The sequence below is a fragment of the Manis javanica genome, chromosome 10 (assembly GCF_040802235.1).
Source record: "Manis javanica isolate MJ-LG chromosome 10, MJ_LKY, whole genome shotgun sequence".
Classification (NCBI taxonomy): Eukaryota; Metazoa; Chordata; class Mammalia; order Pholidota; family Manidae; genus Manis; species Manis javanica.
The window spans coordinates 3839819-3864677 of record NC_133165.1 but is presented as its reverse complement, the minus strand read 5'-3'; the positions used below and the strand labels follow the sequence as shown (position 1 = coordinate 3864677).

The 24859-nt window shown below is 50.4% G+C and overlaps 1 protein-coding gene across 5 annotated transcripts in view; it reads left to right on the top strand.

The window, feature by feature from the left end:
* Positions 1-24859, top strand: part of PDPK1 (3-phosphoinositide dependent protein kinase 1) — a 70392-nt gene that overhangs the window by 26282 nt on the left and 19251 nt on the right. For all 5 annotated transcript variants that reach the window (XM_037024493.2, XM_017664815.3, XM_017664816.3 and 2 more), the window contains exons 2-8: positions 2475-2741; positions 7961-8003; positions 8266-8403; positions 13282-13426; positions 14017-14114; positions 21490-21565; positions 24772-24840. In XM_037024493.2, coding sequence (XP_036880388.2) covers positions 2475-2741; positions 7961-8003; positions 8266-8403; positions 13282-13426; positions 14017-14114; positions 21490-21565; positions 24772-24840 — 836 coding nt within the window. The remainder of the gene's footprint in view (positions 1-2474; positions 2742-7960; positions 8004-8265; positions 8404-13281; positions 13427-14016; positions 14115-21489; positions 21566-24771; positions 24841-24859) is intronic.

Genomic DNA, 24859 nt, shown 5'->3' with positions numbered 1-24859 from the left:
ATCACTCTTACCTATTTGTTCACCCCTCAGCCTCCCCTGTAATTAAAAGTGAACAGTGCTCTCTCTGGGGGCTTCAACCACTTTGAACACTATGTACATTTCCATCTCTTGGTTGCTTAGGTCTTTAGTGCCTGTATCCTTTGTCCATGTCTTCCTTAAAGGTCTTGATTTATGGATCCGAATGAGTTCTTTCATCTGAACTGTATGTTATATGTGATAGGGCTAATCTTTTACAGCAGCTTATTGGATAGGATTCATTTATCATACAATTCACGATACAATTCAATATGTATAATTCTAGTGGTTTTAGTACATTCACAAGGTTGTGCAGCCATCACCACCATCCAGTTCTAGAACATCTTCATTCCTCACAGAATCTCCAGACCCAGGAGCACTCACTCCCCACTCTCCCTCCCCTAGCCCCCCAGCCCCTGACAGCCGCTCATCTGCTTTCTGTCTCTGTGTATTCGCCTGTTCAAAATACTTCCTGTAAATGGGGGCTTTTGTGTCTGTCCTTTTTCATGTAGCATTCGTGTTTTCCATGTTCATTTATGTTGTAGCATATGTATTTCCTCCTTTTTATGGCTGAATAATGCTCCATTTTATGGGTCTTTTGTTTATTCATTTATCCACTGATGGACATTTGGGCCATTTCCACCTTTGGCTACTATCAGTAATGCTGCTGTGAACATCCATGTACAACTTTTGTGTGGATGTGGTTTTGTTTCTCTTGGGGTGTATACCTAGGAGTGGAATTGCTGGGTTATGTGGTACCTGTTTCCATCTGAGGAACTGTCAGACTGTTGGCCAAAGTGGGGCATCATTTTACATTCCCAGCAAAGTGTAAGGACCCCAGTTCCTCTGCATTCCCACCAGGACTTATTACCATTGGCCCTTTCATTCCAGCCTTCCTCGTGGATTGACCTGGGATCTCACTGTGGCTTTGATTTGCATTTCCATAACAACTAACAGTGTCTTGGCCACTTGCATGTCTTTCCTGGAGAAATGTTTATTCATATCCCTGGCACATTTTTAATTGTGTGTGTGTTGAGATGTAAGACTTCTTTATGTAGTCTGGATACAATGAACGTCAGATACATGATCACCCATTCTATAGGTTGTCTCTTCACTTCTTGATGGCAGTACCTTTGAAGCACAAGTTTTAAATTTTGATTAAGTCACTTTAATAGTCCCTCCCCCTTTGGTTGCTTCTGCTTTTGGTTTCATATCTAAGAAACCATTGCCAAAGTCATGAAGATTTACTCCTATTTTCCTTTTAAGAGGTTTATAGTTTTAGTTCTTACATGTACATATATCTGTGATCTGTTTGAATTAAATTTTGTATGTGATGTGGGAAAGGCATCTGAGTTGATTGATTCTTTTGCATGTGAATTTCCAGTTGTCCCAGCAACATCTGTTGAAAGACTGTTCTTCCCCGTTGAAGAGTCTTGGCATTCTTGTAAAAAACCAGTTGGCCATACATTTGAGGGTTTATTTCTGGACTCTGTTCCAAGCATCTCTGCGTCTGTCTCTAGTACCGAATTGTTTTGATTACAGCAGCTTTGTAGTAAGTTTTGAAATCAAGTAGTGTGAGTCTTTCAGCTTGGTCCTTTTTCCTGAGATTGTTTGGCTATTCTGCATCTCTTCAATTTTCCATATTAATTTTAAACTTAGCATATTGGTTTCTGCAAAGAAGCTGGCTGGGATTTTAATAGGGTTGTATTGAATAATTTTTAGATTTGTTAAATTTTTTAATTTGTTTAAATAACTAAAAACCTATAGCTCTTAGTTGGTTTGGAAGTAACTTCGGTGTGTAGTGAGCAGTTTGGTTCAAAATCAGTTATTTTCCAAATTGCTAACCAACCATTCCACTGCTATCTGTTTTGAGAAGCATGTTTTTAAACAGCTGTAACTTTTATGTGTAGTCAGCAGTTCTTGGACTCTTCCTTCCATTAAAGTATATGCCTGTGTTCCAGAACTGCCAGGTGAAAGTTCTCTTTAGGAGGGGGATGTACTCTCAAGCCAGTCTCTTCCTTCAGGCTTTCACTGAATACCTCTGTGAGTCCAGCTTTATGTCAGGTGGTGGTAGGTAAGCAAGGGAGGGCTTCTGGGCCAGGAGACATCATGATTACAGGGTTTGGACTGGTTTCCTCTGTGGACAGGGGTTGGTACACGTGGTGTTCAGGCGGCCGGGCAGTGATGGGAAGACCAACTGGTCACGGTAGGGGGGTATTGGAGAACCACGCAGTGCTGAGGGAAGAGGGGAGGGCAGATGAGTGATGGTCAGTGGGGTGGTGGGCATGGAGGACAGGGTGGGCTGGGATGAGAGGAGGCAGCTGCCTGAGCTGTGAGGCAGAATGTCAGACGGCCTGCCATGTGCTTGGTGTTTGTGTTTCAACAAGGTCAACACTAGTTGACGAACAGTTAGGAGTGTAAGCTACTTTAAATCTTACCTCTTTTTCCTGTGTCACCAGTATGACACCGTTCCTATTCAGTCCAGCGTGGTGTTATGTGCCTGTCCATCCCCATCCATGGTGAGGACCCAGACAGAGTCCGGCCCGGCCCCCGGCATCCCCAGCGGTGGCAGCAGGCAGGGCCCCACCATGGACAGCACCGCGGCCGAGGCCCGTCCGAGCACCAACTCCCGGCAGCACACCACACAGCCTCTGCCACAGCCTCGAAAGAAACGGCCTGAAGACTTCAAATTTGGGAAAATTCTTGGTGAAGGCTCTTTCTCAACAGTGAGTACATGCCGCTGTTGTACGTGCTTTCCTTGGGAAGGCTGACTTTGGTCAAGGCTTGGAGCTGGACCAGGGTGGTGGTCTTCCCCAGCGGAGGGTCTCAGGCCCCTCGTTCCTCCCATTGTGAGGGCGAGTTGGGGCTTGTTACCACCAAGCAGATCACGTGGTTAAAATGTCTAAGCCATGATCTTCTGGATGAAAGCTTTAAAAGGTGTCTCTTGATCTCATTTTTAAATTTAAAAAAATGCAGTTGATCTTTATTCTAACCAGGCATCAGGAAGTTAAATTCCTGGCTGTTGTATCCCATTAGCAAGGTACTGGGAAGCTTTTCTGTACCTTAGGTTGAAAGTTAGTATTGGTATTAATATCTCTTCAGTTTTAGGGAAATATTTAAAAACATTATTGTTTTTCTGTTATTTTTTATTTTTTCTATTTTTTTCCTCTCTGTTAGTTTTTAGAAGTTAATAAAACAGCACAGCCTCGACATTTACTAGAGTTGCACCCAAGACCTGCTGGCCCCCAGATGCTAGGGTCCTCAGTTTCATCAACAAATATTATCACAGCACTGTCAGGTCACACTGAGGGTAACTGCTGTTCTTCTGATCACATTTTACCTGTCTTGTGATATTTTCCCTCTTAAAGCAAGGAAATGAAGGCCCAGAGCAGCTGCTTTACTGAGGCGGAAGCCCCATGTGGCCACGGCGGGGCCAGAGTCTGGCTGTAGGCGCAGGGGCGGCCAAGGACCTGCCTTCGGCCGGGGTGCCCAGTCCAAATCTGCGCCATCACAGAAACACGGACTTCTGCCTCTGTGTGCTCCGCCCTGGGCCAGTGTGCACTGCAGATGCTCCAGGTGGCCTTGCAGGCTCCTCACGCTGGGAGGTCTTTCTTGGCTGGCCTTTGTGAAGGAACCTTCTGGGAAATTTGTTTCCCTTTTCTCTTCTGACATCTGTGAAAGATTTCAGAACACGAAGAGGAACATGAAATAAAGCTCACCCGCGCGCCCCTAGTCATTTTAACCAATGAGAATGTTTGCTCCCTTGAACCTTTAGATTTTTTTATTGGCAGTTTTCGTTTAAATTATGAAAAAGTTATGCTCTCATGTAAAAACCATCAACTCTGAGGATAGCCCCAGTGGTTCTGTACTCACAGATCCTTTCAGAAAAAAGAAATCTTTTGAAAAGAGCTGGCAGGGTTACTTAGAGTCCAGTAGAAGAGGAGTTCTCACCTCTCCCAGCATACTTCACTGGACATTTATCTTGACTGGAAGGTGAAGACGTGTTTGTGAAGTTCTCCCATGTTCTTGGGTTTCCATGGTGGGTAAAAGTAGACACCATATCTTCTGGGTGACATACTTCTGATGTTGTAAAGTTCCCCCTATACTTCATGTCACCCCTGTGCTTGTGGAACCCCTGTGCTGGAAGGTGCCTGGGCAAAGCAGCCCCATGAGCCGGAGGTGCCTTCCTGGTGGGATTTGGGATCCTGCAGCCCTGGCTCATGAATTTTATGTGCCTCCTGAAATAGAGACCTCTTAAAATTAGTCCAGGGGAGGAGAGGGGGACAAGTGACTTCCCAGGCTGGGCAGGATCGTCCCTTGGCAGAGTGTAGTGCTGGGGAGCTGGGAGACCTGGCCTGCTGCCGTCTGGCTCCCTGAGGAAGATCATGACACCTGGGGCAGTCCTGCCATTAGCCTGGGTGATGTGGAGGGACGCACACCTGAGGAAGCCAGCACACGAACTGCTGAATTCCCACAGCAGGCAGAATATATACATGCCTCCTTCAGGAAGGATCCCACTAATGTTAGTACTCCCTAACAACTTTTTCCTCCTTTTTACTACTTAGATAGCTAGTATGTGTTCCTGTGAAGAAATTTAATATTGCATAAATATATGACCGAAAAAGGGGAGTCCTTCCCTAGCTCACTCCCCTCACTGCCCGGGCTTGCGCCTCTCTGGAAGGCTTGCAGAGCTGTCCACTTGAGTACGTGGAGGGTAGCCTTGCTCCTAGTACCTGCGAGTGCTTCACAGCAAGCTCCTCTAGGGTCACTCCTGAGGGGTCTGGAGAAGAATTCCATAATGGAAGGTAACCCCCAACCGTGGGCCAGAGGCCTCCCGAGGCCTGGGGATTTCCCAGGGGTCAGGCAGGATTTCATCTGCTCTCTGGTTCTCTGGCTGTCCCTCCCTTTGGAAGGTGACTTAGGGGGGATGCTTGCACCAGCGGGCAGTGGTGGGGGCACCCCCATGCCACTCAGCTGGCTGTCATACATTTGCAAATTGGTGCTCAGGTATGCCCAGCATTTGCTTGTGTAGAAAGGCCTTTCCTGTGTTGTGCAGTACCCCACTGGCACTCTGTCTCCAAAGTGGGTTTTGAACACAGGACTCGGGTGTGCTGCAGAGAAGGCACAGTAGGAGCGTGACTGCATCCTGTGAGGGAGGCAGCACTCTCTGAGCCATGGTTTACTTTTGTGTGCCCCTCGATGGCTGGGACAGTGCTGATGATACCTCAGTGGCATCAAGTGAAATTAAGTCACAGGCCCATCCTGGAGACACTGTGGGTTTGGTCCCAGAGCACCACCATTAAGTGAGTATCATAGTACAGTGTGTCACAGGAATTTTTTGGTTTCCCAGAACATATGAAAGTTAAGTTTACACTAGACAGTAGTCTTTATATGTCTGAAAAAACAATGTATGTACCTTAATTAAAAACACTGCATTATTATAAATGTTCCCCATCACCTGAGCTTTAGGCGAGTCGTGACCTTCTAGCTGGTGGAGAATTTTGCCTCCATGTTGATGGCTGCTGACTGATCAGGGCGGTGGTGACTGCAGGCTGGGGTGGCCGTGGCAGTTTCTTCAAGTAAGACAACAGGGACATTTCATGCATCAGTCGACTCTTCAGGAGTGATTTCTCTGGAGCTGTGATGATGTTTGATAGCATTTCACCCTCAGGAGAGCTTCTTTCAGAGCTGGAGTCAGTCCTCCCAGACCTGCCGCTGCTTTATCAGCCGCGCTTACGTGATGTTCTGAGTGCTGTGCTGTCATTCAGGTCTTGTCGGCGTCCTCACCAGGAGCAGCTTCCGTCTCCAGAAAGCACTCCCTTTGCACATCCCTGAGCAGCAGCTCCTCCCCCCTTAGTGTTAGCGCCAGAGGCAGCAAGTCAGCTACAGCTCTGGCTCCACCTCTAGTTCCCCTGCTCTTGCCACCCCATCTGCAGTGATGTCCACTGAGGGCTTGAACCCCTCAATGTCACCCATGAGGGTCGGAATCCACTGCTTGCCAACTCCCGTCAGTGTTGATATTCGACCTCTTCCCATGAACCGAGTGTTCCTCGTGGCATCTGGCATGGTGAATCCTTCCCAGAAGGTTCCGGTTTACTTTGCCCAGACCATGAGGGGAATCACTGTCTGTGGCAGCTAGAGTCTTACGAAATGTAATTTGTCAATGATTAGACTTCAGAGTCAGAATGACCCCTGGATCCATGGGCTGCAGGCATGGAAACAGCATGAATCTCACTGCTGGTCTCCATCAGAGCTCCTGGGTGACCGGGTGCATTGTCAGTGAGCAGTCCTCTGTCCTGAGCAGTCGGTCTCAACAGTGGCTTAAAATACTCAGTGAACCACGCTGTAACCAGATGTGCTGCCATCCAGGCTTCGCTGTTCCATGTATAGAGCGCAGGCAGAGCGGACCGAGCATAATTATCAAGGGTCCTGGGATCTTCAGAATGGTCAGTGAGCATTCACCAGCTGCCTTAGCCGCTCGCGAGGGAGTCAGCCTGTCCTTTGACGCTTTGAAGCCAGGCACTGACGCCTCCTCTGCAGCTGTGAAAGTCCTAGATGGCCTCTTCCAGTAGAGGGCTGCTTTCGTCTACACCGAGAGGCTGCCGAGCTCAGCACCTTCGTTAGTGATCTGAGCTGCAGCCTCTCCATCAGCACCTGCTGTTCACCTTGCGCTCCTCTGTCACGGAGACGGCTTCTTTCCTTAAACCTCAGGAGCCAGCCTCTGCTGGCGTCAGACTCCTTCTGCAGCTTCCTCCCCCTCAGCCCTCGTGGAATTGAAGAGAGTCAGGCCCTTGCTCGGGGTCAGGCGTTGGCTTAAGGACTGTTGTGGCTGGTTTGATCCCCTGTCCAGACCACTCATGCTTCCTCCACGTCAGCAATGCGGCTGTTTTGCTCTCTCATCATCCGTGTGTTCGCGGGAGCAGCAGTTTCATCTCCTTCAAGAACTTTGCTCGGCTCAGTGGGGCAAACAGCCTGTCTCTGCTTGCGGCGCACCGTCCACACCGAGCTCGGTCATCTCTAGCTTTTGATTTAGGGCAAGAGATGCACGACTCATTCGGTGAAGGACACTTAGAGGCCTTTGCAGGGTTATTGACTGTCCTGATTTCAGTGTTGTGTCCCAGGGAATAGGGAGGCCCAAGGAGAGGGAGAGAGACTGGAGGAGGCTGGTCAGTGAGGCAGAACACGTATTTACCGGTTAGCTCGCTGTCTTATATGGGCGTGGTTCACGGTGCCCCCAAATAATTATTATAACATCAAAGATCACTGATCACAGACACCTTAACAAATATAATAGTGATGAAGAAGTTTGAAATATTTGAGAATTACCAAAGGTGACACAGAGACATGAAGTGAACAGATGATTTTGGAAAAATGTTGCCTATAGACTTGCTCCACACAAGGTTGGCACACCTTCAGTTTGTAAAAAGCGCAGTGTCTGCAAAGTGTAGGTAAGCAAAGCACAGTAAAACAAGGGGTGCCTGTGTTTGTAAAGTCCAAATTCAGGGCAGCTTTTGTAATTAGCACATACTGAGGACATATTCTAGAAACTGGTTTTTGAAGAAATTCTGAGGGCCCACTTGTGTAGGTATTATTTGCTGCATCTTCCTTCTGTGCGTGACCATTGCACCAGCCCAGGATATTCCTGAATGTGTGTGCTTCACCATGGCGACTTGGCAGCTGACCAAGAACCTTCTGAAAACAGCCAAGAGATACATGTGTTCGCTGTTAACTGTTAGAACACATTAACTCAGTCATTGACATGCAGCGATACTTGTTAGCACAGGACCGGAATACGTTAATGTGATTTCAGGTATTTACCCCTAAAGTCATGGTGGGGGCAGGGCACCACTTGTGTGGTTGGTTGCATGGTGACCTGTGAGACTCAATGCCCTGGTCACAGTGGATGTTTTTTCTCTTCTCTTTCCCCCTTCTCTTCCCAAACCAGGTTGTTCTGGCCCGAGAACTGGCAACCTCAAGGGAATATGCTAGTAAGTACTAACTGCAGTAAGCTGTGCATCTGGGATGCAGGGATAGTGTACTTGCAGGCTTGCTGCCACCTGGCTGCCTGGTGCCTGGAGGTTTCTGTGCTGATTTCAAGGGATAGGACACTGTTGGTCTTAGAGACCATAATTAACCAGTGGGTGTGTTTAATGGAAAACTTTAATTTATACCAGTTAACCTTTATGAATTACCTTTAGTATTTTTCTTGCCATTTCCAATTGTAGTAACTTGCTTCTCTCTTACCTTAAGTTAAAATTCTAGAGAAACGTCACATTATCAAAGAGAACAAGGTCCCATATGTAACCAGAGAAAGAGACGTGATGTCGCGCCTGGATCACCCCTTCTTTGTTAAACTTTACTTCACGTTTCAGGATGATGAAAAGCTGTGTATCCTTTGAACAGTCAAAGCCTTCTGAAATCACACTACTGACCGCTTATCATTTTGGAATCACGACCCCGTTATTTGTTTTCACAAGTGCCCCTTTCCTGGAAAGGAACGTGGTGGCATATTCTAAATACAGATGAATTCACCTGACTTTGTTTTGGGAACCTCTAGAGTTGATATTCACTGAAGTAGTCGTAGAACATCAAGGGAGATCACAAATGGGTTTGAGGTTTTTTATTGATAAGCATCATATCTGAAGGATTGTTATGATTTTAGCCCCGTGGTTGCTAAACATTTTTCAGAGGCATTCCCTTATCCTCTAACTGGCATCTCTGGAGTATCTATCAGGTGTCCAGTCCTGCACTCAGAGCAGGGAAGTGAGAGAGGAGTGCTGACCTTGGGTGTCTGGGGCTCCTGGAAGGCAGGCCCCTCTCGCCCTCTTTGGCCTGGATGCAGGGTCCGGTTGGAAGGAGCATCTTCACCAAGCTTAGGCCCCAGGTGAGAAGTCCATGGAGGGACCCACAGGAGCCCAAATCCTTTCTCCCTGTACCCAGGGTACTGTCCTCTCCTGGGCCCTCTGGCCTCCCTCCTGCCCTTCTCATGGCATCACCCGAGTCTGCAATCTCTGCCTATGGGTATCTCTGATCCCCCAGTGCCTCTGGCTCTCCAGGGCTGTGTCGAATGCTCCTCCAGCTGCTGCTCCAGCAGAGCCTGGTTGCTTGATTTGAGGGCCTCTCATGCTCCCTGACTTCTCCTCTGACCCTGGAGCGTTCTCTTTTCTCTTTTACTTTTGCCTAGGCCTCATTGAGGTGGGACAGTGGGGCTGTCAGGATGGGCCACACGATTGTGTCATCCCATTTATCTGTGGGCCTGCCCGTTACTTGGCCAGGCCAGCTGGTTTCTTCTCACCCCCCAGCCTCCTGCAGTCCTTCCAAACCAAGGCTAGCTCAGCTTCTGTCTGCCTGGTGCCTCTGCCCTTGTTCCCAGATGTTCTTGGCTCCTGCTGGGCCGACTGACAGGTTGGGCTTTCAAATGGAGTCATCTCAGGGCTGGTCCAGGTTTAGGCCTTAGTCTCTGCCTCTGTCCTTTTCCTCCTGTCTTCGGGTCTCTGGAGCCCCCTCTCCTCACCCCACCACCTGCAGAGCTGGTCTGTGGTCCGGTGTGGGGCTTGGCTTCCCCGTCCCGCCTGGGAGGGGCCAGATCCTCCCACCTCCTCAAGCTTTCCCTCCCCTCCCTGTCTCTCCTCTTCATCCATAGATTTTTCTGGTTAAAACTTTGCTCTATCTTCTTCCCTTTATAACACCATTTTCTGGCTCTTTCATCTGTCAGCTCAATTTGTTCTTTTATTTCTTGAGAAGTCCTCAGTGAGTGCCAGGTAGTGGGAATGTGCTGGTGACTGAGGTGAACGGCCTGTCCCCGTGCAGCTGTGTCTGTGGAGGCATCAGGTGCACACCAAAGATCAGGACCCGCAGAGCCGACCAAGGGACGGGCACCAGTGAGGGAGTGTTGGAGCGGGCTGCTGTGTGAGCTCAGTGCCGTGAGGGACAGTGCCGGCCAGACACCTGGACGGAGGGAGAGGGGCAGGAGCACACGTGGGTGGGGCAGGGGCCAAACGGCTGGAGCCTTGGAGGCCTGGCAAGAATGTTGAACTTTCTTCTAAGTGAGGCAGGGAGCGTGGGAGGGTTTTGACCAGGCCGGCTCTTTGCTCTGAGTCTGGCTGCTACAAGTGAGGGTTCCTGTGAGTGAACTAGGTGATGGAGAATGGCATCAAGGTGGTTCCTGGGTGTGGGGCCTTGGGGCCTGGGCCCATAGGGCGCTGCAGTTGAGTGGGAAGAGACTGGGGGAGAGGCCAGGCTTGGGGGACACGGCATTGGTGTTTGGTGCCTGCCGTGTTGGCTGCCGGGTGGCTGCCCAGAGCGCCACAGAGTCGGCAGCATGCAGGTCCGATTGGAGAGGGGTTGGCAGACTGGCAGCCACAGAGGCACATAGCTGGGGAGCTGGGGTCCCCCATGCATGCAGGAGGGGCCCTCTGAGGCCTGGGTCGGTGCTGCCAGTGAGTGGAGAGGACAGAGGCCTGGGCCACAAGCCCACACACTTGCTCGTGGAGGGTACTGGCAGCCTGGCGAGGTGCTGTCATGTGGTCAGGTGCATGGGGCCCAGGCCTGAGCTGAGGACTGGACTCTCCAAGTTGTTGGCAGTGGCAGTTGGCGGGTGGGAGGAGAATTCAAAAGAGAGAGGTGGGGGCGGGGGTGCAGCCAGCATGCAGAATGGGTTCTTGCCCAGGGTTTTGCTGTGTAGGGGAGCAGTAGGGTGGGCTGGTAGCTAAGGGAATGGGGTGGGGGGTTCCTTGTAGGTTTGTTGCAGGTGTTATGGGATGTTTGTCACCTCTTCCCCATCTCTTTGCTGTCTCTGCTCCTGTGCCAGCCATCAGTGTTGGAGGAAGGCCTCTTCGTGGCTGTTCTGAAGCCTCCAGGAGCCCTCATTCCTTGAGCTCTCTGAAACTCTCTGAAACTCCTCTGACTGTACTTCTCCTTGAGCCCATAGGGTCTCTGGCTGCCAGGTTTTCTGGAGGCCCAGGCCTGGACTTCCTGTAGGGACAGGGGGTCTTGGTTGTGAGGCTCTTGACAGATTGCACACACTTCATCTCTCAAGACCACAGGCAGTGGGATCAGACAGCTCAGAGTCTGGGTGAATGAGCCTGCTGTCTAATTTCAGGTGGATTTGGCCAGAGTTATGCAGGCAGAAGAGACTGTAGGTTTTCGTCCAATGGTTTCTGTTGCTCTCAGTCTTTAAGGTAAATTCTGAAGTCCACAAAGGTTGCCGAGGCTCACTTGCTTCTGACAGGAGTGAGACCTGAGGGCTTCTGCCTCATTCAAGTCCTCTGGGCCTTTTTCTGGGAGATAAAGGAAACACTGCTTAAAGAAAAACTCCGGTGCGGGCACCAGCTTCCACTGAGCTGCAGTACACCTGTCAGGGAGGGGAGTAGGTCCTACAGAAGCCACAGGGGAAAACCCAATCTTAGGTCAGCTGGGGACACCTCCGCCACAGCCTAAAGGCAGGAATATCCATGCAGGTTCCTGGGTGCTGGCAGCCTCTTTGCCCTCTGGAGGTTCAGCTCAACCAGACTCAGTCTCTGTGCCTAGGAGAGGGGAGCTGAGCTCGGGGAAGCTACGGAGTGCCAGCCTTCCCTCCCACGGTGCAGCACTGGGAGCCCGGCAGCGAGGGCACCTTCCCTCCAGTGGGGATGAAGGCTGCAGGGTTTGAGAGGCTGTTGGTCTGCTAGTCTGTGTTCTTCTGCCACCCTGCACCTGCTCATCCTCTGTCCTCTCCCAGCATGGGGACAGGAGCAGTGCACTGGGTCTGGAGGGTGGGCTGCAGTCCTGTGCCTCCGTGGCTTTGCGACCTGGAGTCAGCTGTTAGCTTTCTGGGCGAGGCTCCCCTGCAGAGCGCGGGCATTGGGCTCTGCAGGCTCAGCTGTGCTGCGGGCCTGACCTGCGCTCCTCCACTGCGGACTCAGCCCTGTGGGAGAAGAGCTGCCTGCTCGCTGCCCGAGGGTGCTGGCTGTGCCAAGGGAGGCTGATGTGCTCTAGGATGTGGCACATCGGTGAGGTCTGAACGTACCTCTCAGGGGAGGAACATGAGGTCAGACAGAGCCCAGCCTTGGAGCTGTGATCCTCAATATCTGGCATGTTCCAAACCCGTCAGTCACCTTAGTGCCCCGGCCGAGCAGAGAACTAGAAGTGTTTCCTCACGCAGGGACCAGGGACTCAGGGAGTAGTCAGATACGGGGCAGACCATGAGGCCAGAAGAGGTGCTGTGCCTGTGGCTGTGGCTCTGGCACTATGCTGAGGTCCACGTGCTGGTCCTGAGGGGCCGCCTGCCCAACCCCCGCTGGGGGTCGGAGGATGAATCTTCGCACTGCTGGCAGGGGCGTCACGGGAACCAGACCTCCCCACGGAGGGGACAGATCCTTGCTTTCCCTCAAAGGAAGTGTGTGTTTTGCTTCAGGTTCCTAGTTGGAAGGGCTTGGGGGTTGGAAGGGCTTGGGGGCTTTGGTTGCTGGTCCCTCCCCCACCCAGGCCCATCCTCACTGCTGGAGGTTCAGGCTGCTTCCATGGTGGGGGACATAGAGCTGTGGCATACAAGCCAGGTGCTGGGGTGGGTGAGCTCTTGGGTCACCATGTCCTTGGCTGCCGGGGAGCAGCGAAGTGCCTGTAGATTTCCATTCTAGGCCCAGATGTTCTGTGTTTTCAGGAGGCGGCAGTTATATGGGATCCCATTATTGTTATGGCCTTTAATCCTTTTTGGAAGGAAAGAACAGAAATGAAATCACACTGCAGTGGTGGCTTCTTGAAATGGGTGCCCAGTAAATAGATTGAATCAAGAAGGTTATAAAATGGCATAGCTGTCTTATAAAACTTGTCACTTCATACGTAGAAAAGAGCACTGATTTGAGAAACCTTTCATGAATTGACTCAGCATAGCACGTGGAACATGTGCTCAGGAAATGTGTACCTGGTGTGGTGCAGGTGGGAGGCTGTACTCTAGTAGACTCCTTCCCTGTTTTAGCCTTGCAGAGGGGCACTAGGGCAGCTGACCACTATGTGTGGCGTCTTCCCTTTCACTGAGCCCAGGGCTGGTGGGGCCCAGAAGGGGCAGTCGGGAGGTGTGAGTCATTGTATTCATGGTGAGAAACCCATGCTGGGGCCCTGGAGCTGGGGCTAGGGACTCTGACCATGCAGGGCCTGACTCCAAGAGGGGCAGCTGCCTCAAGCCACAGGTTCCTTCAGTTTTCATTAATTAAAAATATTCCCATTGGGGTGTTAAGCTTAGTTTGAAAAAATGACTTGTATACTCTTCCTTAACTGAGTGATATTTAGATTTTGGCCTTAGCTATGCCAAAAATGGAGAACTGCTTAAATACATTCGCAAAATTGGCTCATTTGATGAGACTTGCACCCGCTTTTACACGGCTGAGATGGTGTCTGCACTGGAGTACCTGCACGGCAAGGGCATCATTCACAGGTACCAGGCCGGGGCCCGTGCTGGTCTGTGCACTTCTCTTGGCTGTGTTGGCTCTGCTTTTATTTTGTCACCTGTAGCTTCTGTGTTTGCTTATTTCTGCTCTCATTTTCTTTGACTTTTTAGTAAAGTCAAACTGTAGGTGTTAAGTAAGCTTTTTTTTCTTACTGATCTTTAAAAGTTGTGGTAAAATACATGTAATATAAAATTTACCATTTTAAGCATTTTTTCTCAGTTTTGTTGAGAAATACTAAGTTTAAGGGGACAGTGTAATGGTTGATTTATGTGTGTTGTGAAATCATGACCACAGTAGGTTTAAAAGCTCTTTAGTTTATGGGTTAAAAATGATAGTTTATTGTTCAATAAAAAGTTTGTAAAATGACAGATCAGCTATGAAGTGGGAAGTGGTGTGGTGTGAATTTCCCTGTTGTGTGCTGTTGCCATTTATTCAGTGTGAACATTTTAGACTCACATTCTTGGTTTGTGAATATTAAGAGTATTAATCAGTTCACTTTGTTTTCAGCAAAGTTTAGATGTAATAATGTTATTGTTTTAAATATTTCATCTCAAATGTGAAATATCTACTTTCACAGGGACCTCAAACCAGAAAACATTTTGTTAAACGAAGACATGCACATCCAGATCACAGATTTTGGAACAGCAAAAGTACTGTCCCCAGAGAGCAAACAAGGTGTGTGTTCCATTTCCAGCAGATCTCAACGCAGGGCTTCAGCCCAGAACAGCTTCTCAGAAATATGCTGGGTTGCGTGGACGCATTACTCAGGACAAGAGCGTGTGCTGTGTGGGGTCTGTAAAATGTGTGGAGCTTTCATGGGAAGGCCCACACAGCATGTGCCTGGTCTAGTGGGTGGACGGGACCCCCTAGGCCGCCTGTAGCTGGGCCACTGCCTTGAGTCCAGGGGGCTGGGTGGCCAGCTGCCCTGTGTGTAGTCACAGGTCCTCCTGAGCACCTGGAAGTGCCCATTGGGGCTCCATCCCCCAGCTGCCTCCCTGGAGATGTGGGGCGCCACCTTGCTCCTGGTCTCCCAGGCCAGGTGTGGGGGGGCCCAGTGGAGTCAGTGCCAGCTCTTCCTGTTGATGCTGTCCCTGTATCCATCCCACTGTCTGTCTCTCTCTGTTCCCATCTCCTGTGCACTGCAGCCAGTGGTGGCCAAGGCGTGCTGACTGTAGTGGCTCACCAAATCGCAGACCGGGTCAGGGCTGGTTCTTACCTGCCCATTGAGTGTGCATTTACGATGGCAAACCTTCCCGATCGCTGTCCTTTAGGGTGACTCCTAGTGCATGCTTCTGTGTTGTGACAGCTCCATCACCTGAGGAGGAGTTGCTGACAGCGTCCTGGGTATCTTTGCTGGCCAGGGGGCATCTCGGGGGACAGCTTGCTGCCCTTCAGGTGTTCATTGAATGGAAATCATACTTATAAACTCTGGGGGCATAAAGAATAGCAATTTAACTTCAGAAAATTGTTTTTGGGTATTGTGGTAGAGACAATACAGTCCTTTATTGTGAGGTTTTGGGGAAGCTGAAGATTGCTCACTGTGTGAGTTATTAAGTGACCTTGGAAGGGAACTTTGTGTCTTGGGACAAGTGTGACCATCAGAGCTGCCCTGACCCAGGAGGCTGCCTCGGGGCTTCTGTGCAGTGTACACACCTCTTGCTTGTGGGTACCCACGAGAGAAGGACCCCGGTGAGAGCGTAGGGGAGCAGGTGTGCTGGGTGTGAGTACAGGCTTTGTTCGGGGGAAGGATTTGGAAGGAAGCATCCACTTAGTGACTCTCGTGCCATGGGATCCGGGCCCAGCATGGTGGGGGCAGGAGCTTGGCTCTTCAGAAGAGCCCTCTGGCTTAGCTGGGAGCCTGTCTGGCGGCAGCTCCTTCAGCGCAGGGGCATGTCAGTGCTGTGGGAGGGGCCTTGCTGGCCTCCGTAGGACCCCCTTTCCTTTTCAGGCATTTTCTAGCCCTTGTTTTCACACTGAGGGTTCTTGTGGAGATTCTGTCAGTGCTTTCCTCTGTGAACACGCATTGGGTCACCATCCCAGCAGCTGGGAATCGGGAATTTCTGAGAACCCCAGAGTACCAGCCTTTTGGGCTGAAACAAATGGGCAATCCAGGAAGATGCTCTTTATTTCTCAACAAGTCCTGGTGCCCATTGCCTGCCTTTTGAAGCTCCATTTCTCTCCTTCCCCTGCTCGCATCTGAGGATGGGTGGCCTGCTCGCCTAGAGATGCACAAAGCCCTGGCTCTAATGCTTGGGAGATACCCAGAACTGATGATCTGATTGACTCATTGCTATTGCTGTAACCTTGTCTTTAGGATGTGTTATAGCCCATAACTTAAGCATTGTCTGTGGCAGGCGAACCAAACAGGAACTGCCATGTCCCCAAATGTTCTTCTCAGGCCCCTTGTCATCTTACGGTTCCCCTGACACAAGCCACCGGCTGCTGTGGGGGTCCCCATTCAGCCTTGGGAGTCAGTCACCTTGAGGCCTGCACTGCTCTTTTTCCTTCATGTAAGTTTCCTTTCAAATCTGATACTCGGTACAGGCTACTCCTGTTGTCCTGTAGTCATTAGAAAATGTAAGAATTCAAATCTTTGGTGAAATAGTGAAATAAACCTGCTCTCCTTTCTTTCTGGAAGCAGGAGGCTGAAAGTCTTTACATTGTGAACAAGGGAGAATTGCTTGTATGCTTAGATGAGTTCTCTCTTGCCCACCCGCCTTCTTAGAGGGCTTAGAGGAAAAGGGAAAAACGTGTAATTATGTGAGTGATTGATTTTAGTGACTTACTCTCGTTTCTGTTTGATGTAGTTCAGAATCCTTGAATTTACTCCTGCATTAGGGCAGCGATGGTTCCCCCAAATCACCTTAACGGTTCCAGAAGGAAAGTGTTGTTAGCAGTGAGGCCTGGGCTTCAGAGCTGTGCAACGAGTGCATTTTGCTCCCTCCTAGCAGGAGCAGGTGGTCTGCCTCCACGGGCCTCTGTCCCAGCTGGTTGCTCCCAGAAGTGGGGGAGCCCCACATCTCTCTCTCGCCTGTCCGCTCAGAGTGGTCCCTGTGTCTCTGGGCACATGTGGGATTGATGAGAATTTTCTGGCATAGAGGACTTGAGACTTCTAACCTTGGACAAGTGTCGCACAGACATGTCTGGGTAAAGGCAGCTAACATAGAGTAGGCCCCTCATCTGTGGCCCTGTCCTTGGCCTTTGCCTTCTTTGCAAGAGGCTTAGGGGTTTCAGGGTGCCCCAGAGGCTCATAGTTGGGGGTTGTGTCTGGAAACCTATGTCCATAACTCAACTGTTAAATTTCCAGTTGTCATAATTTTTTGGTGGTGGTTTACTTGAATCAAGATTCAGATAATGTTCCAACATTAAGCTTAGCTAATTTGCCTCTTAAATTTCTTTTAATCTATGGTTTCCCTTTCATCTTTATTTTTTCCCTCTGGTCTGTTGAAGAAACCAGGTCATTTGTCTTGGAGCTTCTTGGGATTTGCTGATTGCATCTCTGTGGAGTCATATAATGTGTCCCTTTCTCATCAGTGCACCCTGTAAATTGTGAGGTGGACCTAGCCACTTGATCACATTCAAGTGCAAACCTCACCCACTAAAGGCTGGAGGTGGAGGTGGGGTGCGTTTCAGTAAGAAGCTTGTAGCACCCAGTCATCTCCGTGGTCCTTTGTAGCCATCATGGCCTAGGTTCATTAACTCATCAGAGAATGCTGAAGGGTCACAGTCTAATTCTTTCATTCATGAGCTGGAATTATTTTTTAAAGATAAGTTTCCCCTCAACAACTATTTGGTTGATGGGCAGTATCAATTATGGAGGAAAAGTGGGATAAATGCTTGTTTCTTTCCCCTGTGTTTGCCACTTTGGGAAACCATGACTTGCTTCGTCAGCGTCCTCCACTGATGGCCGCCAGTTCGTCAAGAACATCATTACTCCACATCCTACCATATACCAGAATTAGCTTGGATCTGAAGGTAGGGGCTGAAACTGTAACCTGAAAAAAAAGCATAGAAATGTCTCTCATGACCATGGGTGAGACAGTGGTTTCTCAGAAGACTAAAAGCACAAAGCAACAGAAAAAAAACAGATAAATTAGACTATGTCAAGTTTAAAAACTAGTTCTGGAACCATTCAGAAAGCGAAACAGCAACCCACTGAATAGGAAAAAATATTTTCAAATTATATTTCTGATGAGGGAATTGTGTCCAGAATATGCAAAAAAACTCATAACCAAAAATAAACAAAAATCCGCTAATAAATGGGCAAAGGGTCTGAGTAGACATTTCTCCAAACAAGGTAAATAAATGGCCAGTAATCAAGAAAGATGCCCAATTTCATTAGGGAAATGTGAATCAAAACCACAGAGATGCCACTTCACTCCCACTAGCATGGCTATGATCAAAAAGACGTAAAAACAAGTGCTGGTAAGGATGTGGGGAATTAGCACGTGCATGCTCTGCGGGTGGGAATGTCAAGTGGCACAGTCGCTTTGGAAAACAGTCTGGCAGCTCCTCAGAAGGTTAAGCATAGTTACCTCATCACTCAGCGGTTCTACTTCTACGTATATATCCAAGAGACCTGAGAGTGTATGCTCATGTGAAAAGCTGTGCACCTACACCCGTGGCAGCTTTATCCGTAATAGCCAAAAAGCGGAAACAACTCAGGCAACCATCAGCTGATGAATGGACAAACAACGTGGTGTCTGTCAGCGCCTTGGGATGTTGTTCAGCCTTAAAAAGGAATTAAGTCCTGATGCTACAACATGGGTGAACCTGGAAAACACTGCTCAGTCAAAGCCAGTTGGGATTTACATAGGGACTGTGTCGAACGTATAGATCAGTTTGGGGAGTTTCACCATCTTAACAATATTAAGTGTTCTGATCTTTTGACATAAGTAGACATGTCTACTTATAGACCTTTTTAAATTGCTTTAAAATTTTTTCTATAGTTTTCAGTGTATGAGCTTTGCGCTTGTTAAGTTTTATTCCCAGTATTTTATTTTATTTTTGAGGCTATTGTAGATGGAATTGTTTTCTTAGTTTTATTCTCAAGATTGTTCATTGCAAATGTATAGAAATAACAGTCGATTTTCATATATTGATCTTGTGTGTCTTGCAAACCTAGTTGGACTTTATTAATTGTAATAGTTTTTAGTGGATTCCTCAGGACTTCCTACACACGAGAGCATGTCCTGTGGAATTAAGAGACAGTTTCATTTCTTCCTTTCCCACCTGGATGCCCATTTCCCTTTATCCCATTTTCTTGCCTAATGGCCCTGCTGGGACTCGGGACAGTGTTGAACAGAAATGGTGGGAATGGGTGTCCTCATCTTGTTCCTGATCTTGAGCGAGGAGCTGCTGGTCCTCCACTGGCTCACACGCTCGCTGTGGGTTTTCATGGATGCCTTGAGCAGGTGCAGGAAGTTTCCTTCTGTTCCCAGCTTGGTGAGTGTTTTTATCACGAAGGGGCATTGAATTTTTGTTGGGTGCTTTTTCTGTGTTTATTGAGATAATCATGTGGTTTTTGTCCTTTATTCTAATGATCAGTGGCACACACTGGTTGATTTTGTGCAGTGACGCTCCCTTGTGTCCCTGGGATTGACCACACATGGGCATGCCGCATGTACTCCTTTTTATATGTTGGGATATTCAGTTTGCTCACCTCCTGCCCAAGAGGTGAGCACATTTTGTGTTGTGTATATGCTGTGCTTCACCTGTGGGTTTAGAGCGTCCACTAGCAGTCTGTACTTTCTGCTTTGAAGAAAATGTGGGTGTCCTCTGTCCCTCCTTCCCCACCAGGGCTTTAGCGTCTGACTTAACTCGTTTGTGGTGACCGGAGAGGGCCATGGCTCAGGGTGCTGGGCAGCCTCTTGAAATCACTTTGAGGTTGGAGACTACAGCCAGCCCAGGCCCTGGCTCTGTGGCCCACTGCTGAGCAGGCCGGGGCACAGCGAGGGCAGTGCTGGTCAGTGGTGGATGCTGTGCTGGTTTTCCAGTAGCTGGAGAAGTCTGACCTTGGGCTTATCTCTGAGGTGCGGGGGGAGGGGTGGAGGTCACTCGATTACATCCTGTGCTTTTGTAAAGCCCCCTCCAGGGCTCTCATCCTGTGGCCACAGATAGAAAGGCCGCCATCCATGAAGCGGGAGGGGAAACATTTTCTTCTTCTCATTAATGTTTCAGTGAAATGGAACATCTTCAATTATAAAGGCAGGCAACAAATATCGATGGTCAGGTGTTTTCATGTGCAGATACTTCGTGTTAGTAATATCATTGAAAAACCAGAGCCCCCCAGAAGCAATGCATATTACTGTGAAGACAGAAACCCTGAGGAGGTGGTGAGGCCCCCCGCCGGTCATTGCACCGGATCGCCCGTGGGGATCGGGTGCTGGAAATGGAATTGCAGGGTCAGAGGGCAAGCCTGTTCTCTGCGGCTTTGATGCTTTTTGGAAGAATTGCTCCCACAAAATCACACCATTTCATCTGCCCACCAGCAGCACTGTGAGCGTCTGCCTTCTCAAATCCTTGCCAACACTGTATTTGCCTTCTTTTGTGCCTTTGCTGATTTGTTAGGCTATCATGTTCTCTTGAGCATCTCTTTGATTCATCACATGGTCGAATAGTTTCATTTGGTTTTGGCTCTTAGTTTGTTGTTTTCTTCTCACAAATTGCCTCAGTGTACTTGGCAGTATCAGGCAGGGTCCTGGCAGGGCACACATGTGGTCGCAGAGTCTTTACAGGAAAATAACTTAACCAAGGGGCCCGTTACAGAGAGGGCCAGAGGAGCAATGGGGCTGAAACCCACAGGCGCAGGACTGCGGGCCCCTCGGCCGGGAGCCAGGGGGTAGGGCCGCTGCCTGGGGGGCCCGCTGTGGTGGGACAGGGCTGTGGCCTGGCGGGATGAGAGGGGTAATACCCATCTCTCTTGCCCCCCTTTGAGGGCTCTTGCTGGCTCTGGGGCTGCAGAATCCAGCATCGCCTAGGGCAGAGGAGCAGAGACCCACCTGGGCACAGATGGGGAAGAGCCAGCACACTGGCCTCGTCTCTTGCAGGTGTTCTCTTCCAGGGCATCTCCTTGGAGGCCTCTGGCGAGCAGTCAGGGGACCTCCCCCACGGGGAGCCCTGCGGCCTTAGGGCAGCACGGGGCTGGTGAGCTGGGATGTCCTGGCTGCCGTGGCCGGAACAGATGCCTAAGTATGTGGCCGTGGGTCCTAGGCTCCTCTTGCATTTTAATTCATTATTGTGTTATTCATAGCTGTGTACTGTGAACATGGGCCTGTCGCATTTTACCCCAGTAGCTGTAACCTGTCAGTTTGTTTGAGGCAGGTTCAAGCCGACGTAAGTACAGAGCCCTCAGTCAGCACAGGAAGAGAAGTGCGCCTCCCCTCACCTGGTAGCAGGGATCGGGTTTGAGAAGGAAAGACAGAAGGACTTCAGCCATGTCCCTTCCACAGCTTCCCTCCTCTAGGACTTCCCAGAGCTGAGCTGTCTCTGGAGGGCAGGTGCTCCACCTGTGGGAGCACTGTCCCATCAGACTGCCCAGGGGTTCTCTGAGGAGCCCCTGGAGACATCCGGGGCTGGAGAATTCTGGGCTGCGGGGCTGTCTGGTGCCTCCGTGTGAGCTTGCTGAGGGTCTGGGGCTGTTTCGGGCACCACAGGTGCAACAGTGAACTTGACAGACAAGACCTCTGTCCTCAGGATGCTGACAGGGCTGTGGGTGAGTGTGCCTCCAGGTGTTGGTGAGAGGCGCCAGGTAGACAAGTGGTAGGGCTGCCCTGGTGATCAGGGTAGGTGTCACTAAGCAGGTGACCTATGAGCCAGCCCTTGGAGGAGAGGGTCCAGGAAGGGGATGCATGGGGAGGGCCTTGGGCAAGGCAGGCTCTCAGGAGTGTATGCTCTGGATTCGGGGGGACAGTGCTGTGCTGACAGAAAGCTCCAGTTGACACCCATGTGAACCGTAGCACCCTGATCAGGGATCGGTGACCACAGTGCCCCCGATTGTAAGCACTTGGTGTCTCAGTGTGACCTCTTCCCTTTTGCCTCTTCTCATCAGCCAGGGCCAACTCGTTTGTAGGAACAGCCCAGTATGTTTCTCCAGAGCTGCTCACAGAGAAATCGGCCTGTAAAAGGTAACCTGCTTTCCTCTGATCCATAATCCTCTTCTCTCTACAGGAGTTAGTACATTTTCATGTGAGGTTCTAGTTAGGAGAGTGCCTTTCATGGCCTTAAGCAGAGCTTTCCTCTTGTCGCATGTGCCCCCTACTATCACAGTGTTCCTCCCGGGGCAGTGGCTGCTTTATGCTTGGAGACTGGCTCTTATTCCCTTAGGAACAGCTGCTCAGTGGGGAGAGGGTGGCTGACAGGTCTGTGTCACCTGCTGTGTCCTGGAGCCCCAGGACCCTTGATGCTGCCCCTGGCTCCAGTGCCTGGTGGTGGCTGGCAGCAGCTGCAGACCAACTGTGTAGTGTTAACGGGCTCTTTGGGGTGCAGGAAGAGGCCCCCGATGGCAGCGTGTGTGGGAGGGGATGGAGCCAGTGTCCCAGCAAGCACCCTGCCAGCTCAGCCAGCCCTGGCCAGTGCTTAGACCCGGCACAGGCCTGGTGGTAGCCACAGGGTCAAAGGCCTTGGTGGGGTCCCGGCTTGGGAGTTAGAAGCGCAGGAACAGGTCAGAGGACCCAGGAGCTGAAGTGTTCACAAGCACAGAAGTGTGGAGTGGGGAGAAGGGTTGGCAGCAGGGCAGGGGAAGAAAGGCAGGTGGGTGCCAGTGGCCAGGAGAGACATCGTGGTGGGTGGGGAGCCTGGCTGTTCCAGGTGGGCATGAGGCAGGTAGAAGATGGGGAGGTAGCAGTAGCTTTGGGGTTTCAGACTTTGGGAAATGGTTCCAGATGGCAGCAGCTTCTGAGGTTGAGTTGTTCATGGATTCTTCCTGCCCTGGACAGGCCAGATGCTCAGCCCCCTGGTGCCCTCCCTGAAGTTGCCAGGGCCACATGGTCAGGGCCTGTGCTGCTGGGCTGCACAGGGCTGCCTCCTGGAGTGATGGGGCGACTGTCAGCAGTGGTGGTGCAGCAGGTGGCTCTGGGGACAGTGGCTCTGGGCTTCTGGGCCCGATGCCTTTTACAAATCCCTTCAGTCAGGGGAGACATGAGGCCAAAATGATCGGAGGAAGGATGCCCTAAAAAGTTAAACTCAGGTGTCTTAATGGTCTTTGGGCTCCTTGTTTTTCAACTGTTCAGTCAATAGATTTTGAGCTCTTACTGTGGGCCAGACATCATTTTAAGTCAGGGCTTCCCAGCTGGGACAATTCTGCCCCCAGGGACATGTCCTGACACAGTTTGGAGGTCACAGGTTGGCAGGGGTGGCAGCAGTGCTGTTGGCGTCTAGCGGGTGGAGGCCCAGATGCTGCCCAGTGCCTTGCAGGGCAGAGATGCCCCCAGTGGGGGTGAGGGGTCTTGGGCGTTCTCAATGCCAGGCTGAGAAACCTTCTGGTGGTGCATGCGGTTGGCCAGATCCTCAGAGTATATGTCCCTGTTGCCCGAGAACTAGCTTTTCCTGGCTTTGGGGTTTCCTTGTAGGATGGGGCAGCTCTCAGCACCAATGAGGGAGGCCTCTGGGCCCTACTGGGCCAGCTAAGGAGGACACAGGGTCGCCACCTTGTGTGAAAAGGGAGGGGAGGGGCTCCTCAAGTCCACCTATCCATGCATGGAAGATGCAACAGGGAGTGGGAGGCGCTAGCTGGGCTGGAGGCGCGGGTGTGAGGGGCACATAACTGTTCATCTTGTGCTGCTGAGGTTTCCATCCTGGGGTATTGATTCAGGAACAGTTGCGGATTTTTGTCCTGCTTCTAAAAGTGATACGTAGCTAATTATAAAGAATTCTTAGGGAATATGGAGACTAAAAGAACAAAAACCACTCAGTTTTCCAGCCCACTTACCATCACAGATAATGATTCAGCCTGTCTTTCCAGTTACTTTTGGCCACGTGTTTTATATGTGTTTACGTATTTTTTTATATTACCAGAATCCTACTGAATAGCCAGTTCTGAACCTGCTCTTTGCAATTACATAATGAGCTCTTCCCATGTCACTCAGATCATTTGCAGGCATCTTCAGCAACCATGTGGTCTCCAGCATGTGAATTTATGTAGTTCTCTGCACTCTGCCTTTACTGCTGGGTATTAGAGTGGTTTTCTTTCTTTTTTTTTTTTTTTACACAGCCTGGTGTGCCTGCTGTGTGCTGCACATCCCGTGCTGTGGGAATGGGGGTGCTCCCACATGCCTGGTGGGGACGGCGGTGTCCGCCCTGTGGCACCAGGGCTGCCTCACGCCCCTCTGCTTGGATTTCATGTGGAATGACCTGGTCTAAATGAGCATTTAAAAAAATCCTTTCTATACAGCTTTGCACAAATGTTACACTGGCTTCCCTCTACCGTTTATCAAATTAGAAAATGTTTTGAATGGTAAGATTCCTACTGATGGTAAAACATTCAGGAAATTCACAGGGGTGAAAATTTAGCTCAAAAGCTGGCCCTGCTGGCATGCCGCTCCCGGAGGCGACCCATAAGAGCGGTGGGAGCAGCCCTGGCCGAGGCTCCGGCCCTTCGCTCTGGCCTCGTGTGGCCCCCATTTTAGTGAGACTAAACGGTAGTTATTGAGGAGGATGTAGGTTCATTTCTAAATGCTCTTTACTCATTTTCATGTCCTGACCAGTTTTCTGACCTGTTGGTTGTTAACCCACATCACGTGCCTTGTCTACTTCAGGCTGCAGTAGGAAGACGGGTGTGGGGGCGTAGCCTTCACCCTCAGCCCCTGCACGGCACCTGGCCCCTTGTTGCCACCCTTCCCCACATTTTCGTCTTCTAGCATGCCCACCTGTGGCCTCTTGCAGAAACTGTGTCCAGCAACCCAGGGGCCCTGGATACATTGAGGGCCAAGTGGCTGGCAGGGAGCAATTGCATCTTGAGGCCTCATGGGGCTGAGCTGGGGATAGAGCACCAGACTCGCAGAGGAGTGGTGTCTGCAGAGCCATGGCGGCTCTGAGGTGGCTCTCCGGGAGAGTGAGTGAAAGCGAGCAGGCTGGGACGCAGAGGTGACATCAGGGGTGAGGGGAGGGAGCACCCCCAGCTCCCCGCCAGCTGGTTCTGGATAGGACTCAGGGAGATTTTGAACTGCAGTGTATTTCTTTTAAACTGTATACTTACCATGTTTATGAAGGAGGCCAGCGCTTTGCACAGCAAGTCCATGGAGGGAAAAAGAAAGCTTGCTTTGTGAGTGGAAATTGCTGTGCTTATCAATGAAATTTCACAAATGTCATGAACCCTTGTTTCCCTCCTTTAAAGTTCAGACCTCTGGGCCCTTGGATGCATCGTCTACCAGCTTGTGGCAGGCCTGCCGCCATTCCGAGCCGGGTAAGGCACCCCCGCCTCC